The 2,578-nt window shown below is 44.1% G+C and overlaps 1 protein-coding gene across 1 annotated transcript in view; it reads right to left on the bottom strand.

Annotated features, from left to right (window-relative positions):
• Positions 1 to 2,578, bottom strand: part of LOC119594071 (amino acid transporter AVT1B-like) — a 42,502-nt gene that overhangs the window by 5,304 nt on the left and 34,620 nt on the right. The window contains 7 exon segments of the mRNA XM_037943114.1: positions 128 to 261; positions 760 to 847; positions 976 to 1,132; positions 1,274 to 1,400; positions 1,580 to 1,692; positions 2,158 to 2,281; positions 2,420 to 2,528. Of these exon segments, the coding sequence (XP_037799042.1) occupies positions 128 to 261; positions 760 to 847; positions 976 to 1,132; positions 1,274 to 1,400; positions 1,580 to 1,692; positions 2,158 to 2,281; positions 2,420 to 2,528 (852 nt within the window).

Here is a 2,578-nt window from a genome sequence, read left to right on the forward strand (position 1 = left end):
TTGGAATCTATTAAAAGAGGAGATGAAAAGGGGTCGCTAAATAACCACTCACTTGCACATGCATTCACGCAGTATTTCCCAGAATGAATCCAGCTCATTCAGAGGTTCGCCACAGGAGTCGCCTCACCTGCAGCGCGACGATGGCCATGTTGGCGTAAAGGAGAGGGCCTCCGCTGAGGTTGTTCAAGATGTTGGTCTTGACGGTGTCGCCGTAGAGCGTGAAGGCCATAACGCTCACGCTTCCGAATGCAGTTGCTGCCACTGATGCGGAAGACAAAGCAGGTGATTAATAACTGAGGGAAGAAATCGTAGAAGTAAAAATTATTTTGTTTAATTTTAGATTAGAAAAGCAGAAAGTGGTTAGCAGATGTGCCATGGATTCATAGAGGCTACAATTTTTACTTTAAACGTTATAATAAGCCATTTTAAAGTCACTTTAAAAAATTTAACTAATAACATATTTCAAAATTAGCTTGGAAAATTAGAAGGTAAACTCCATGTCTTACGAAATGTCTAGAGTACAGTCGTACCACATTTGCTTGCTAAAATAGCGGAAGGAGACGGGCAACAATGAAGACTAAGGGTGCATAGATATTGGAAGTACAATTTTGCTAAAGAAAGAAAACATTCGATGCAAGAAACTAAATAACTAAAGTTTACACAGGAAAACTTTAATAACATCAAAGCAGTTTGGGCTGTGGTGACAGAGAAAGGAGACACGAGTGCACGTGGTTGGAAACGGAGAAACACTGCTAATACCTATGAAGGCCACAATGACAGCGACTGGCAGTCGGCTCTTCTCTCTCATGTCATTCTGAACAGTCAAAATCATAGGGTGAATATCAAACTGTGGGAAGAAAGACAAGAGTTAGAGAAGAGGGTGATAGTGAATTATATCTCTACATATAATTCATTCAACAAGATGGGTCTTATTAATGACACGGGAGGAAATGACTTGGGCTGACAAGTGTTCACCTGGAAAGCCACAGCGCCAAAGCAATATGCTATTGCCGTCCACGAAGGAGTGGAGTCGGGTGCCGGAGGCGCGGTCGCAGGGGCGTCTAACGCCAGGCTGATGATTGTGAGGAGGCTGACGACGACTACGGAGCCTGCGCCCAGCCAAGTGACCAGACTGTGCATGCAGTAATCACTTAACATATGCCTACTCTGAATGTAACAAGTATATGACAAAGCCGATTGTGACAGTACACAGCAGTGACTTTTAGTACTGAAAACAAATAAATGAGAACAACTTAGTAAAAGGGCGACTTACCCAAGGTCCTTTGGGGTTCCGTACCACAATAGAGGCGTTAGAAAGAACGTGGTGATCAGAAGCCAGTAGCAGAAGGAGAAATCTAGACCTGCCAGACGAGCGACTAACGACTGGAGGGTCTCAGCAGCTACAAAATACAACAACTAAAAGTCAGACTGGAAATGCTTATCGTCAGATATAAAATTGTCATGAAAGTAAGATTCTGGAGTCTCACCTTTATGATTTTTATAATCTCTTGGTTTATTTAACAGCAAATTACAGCCTTTAAATTTTGCAGTCTGGCCCTGATATCCAGAAGTCACTTACCCAGCAGCATGAAGGGAACAGCGGCACCAAAAAGAGCGACGTCTAGGATACAGCTAACGACCTTCCTCAAGATGGGACCTCCGGCCTTTTCCGCAAGAGCCGGGTACGGGTACCTAGGGAAAGAGAGTAAGAGGCACTGAGAATAGTAATAGTAAAGTGACATTGGTGGCCGCGATGTTGGTGGTAAGCTAACAACAGTTATGCCAATGAAGGAAAAGAGACGTTAATGGAAATCAAAGTGAGAATACATAATCACTGTAGCTCACAATTCAAATTCTTATATTTTCAAAAAGCATGAAACTCATAAGTCAGTGCAATGCATATAGAACTCTTCTGGCTATGCTAATATCAAAACGAGAATACTCATTACAGACAAAACAAAAGACCCAATAACAGGAAACGTGTTTTGGAGTCTGACCATTCTGGAAACCTTATCACGTCCATTTAATATGCACACCAAAAGCAAATTTTACGGCAGATACCATCAAGCATGAATGCAATGATTGCAGAGTATGTATACTGTGGGAGCCAATGTCAGCAATAGAACATATCGTAATTTATTGGTTAGATTATCTGACCTGCGCTGTGCTGCGGCTTCCCTTGGCCAGAACACCTCAAGTAGCAGCCAGCTCCGCCCCAAGAGAGTCGCAGTGTACGCCTCCGTCAGCAGCAGCAAACCCGCTATGAGGAATCCGGTCCAGCCTAAGAGAGACCCAGGTTTCCTGATTATTGAGTGGCGGACCACGGTGCTCGGGATGGGCTAAAAGCAAGTGAACTCAAGAAAGGTGAAATTACTGTGGATATAAAGTGGATGTGACCGAAATAGTAGTAAGGACTCACCACAATACACAATCGCACCGGGAAGTGCCACGACAGGCATGACACCGAAGACACCCACCACATAACAGATGGCGGTGAAGACGCTGATGCCCTTGGGAGGCTCCGGGAGCTGTGGGAACATCAGGAATGTATGCGTTGGTTTGAGGATGGCTATGTGTC

This window comes from Penaeus monodon, chromosome 33 (assembly GCF_015228065.2).
Source record: "Penaeus monodon isolate SGIC_2016 chromosome 33, NSTDA_Pmon_1, whole genome shotgun sequence".
NCBI lineage: Eukaryota > Metazoa > Arthropoda > Malacostraca > Decapoda > Penaeidae > Penaeus > Penaeus monodon.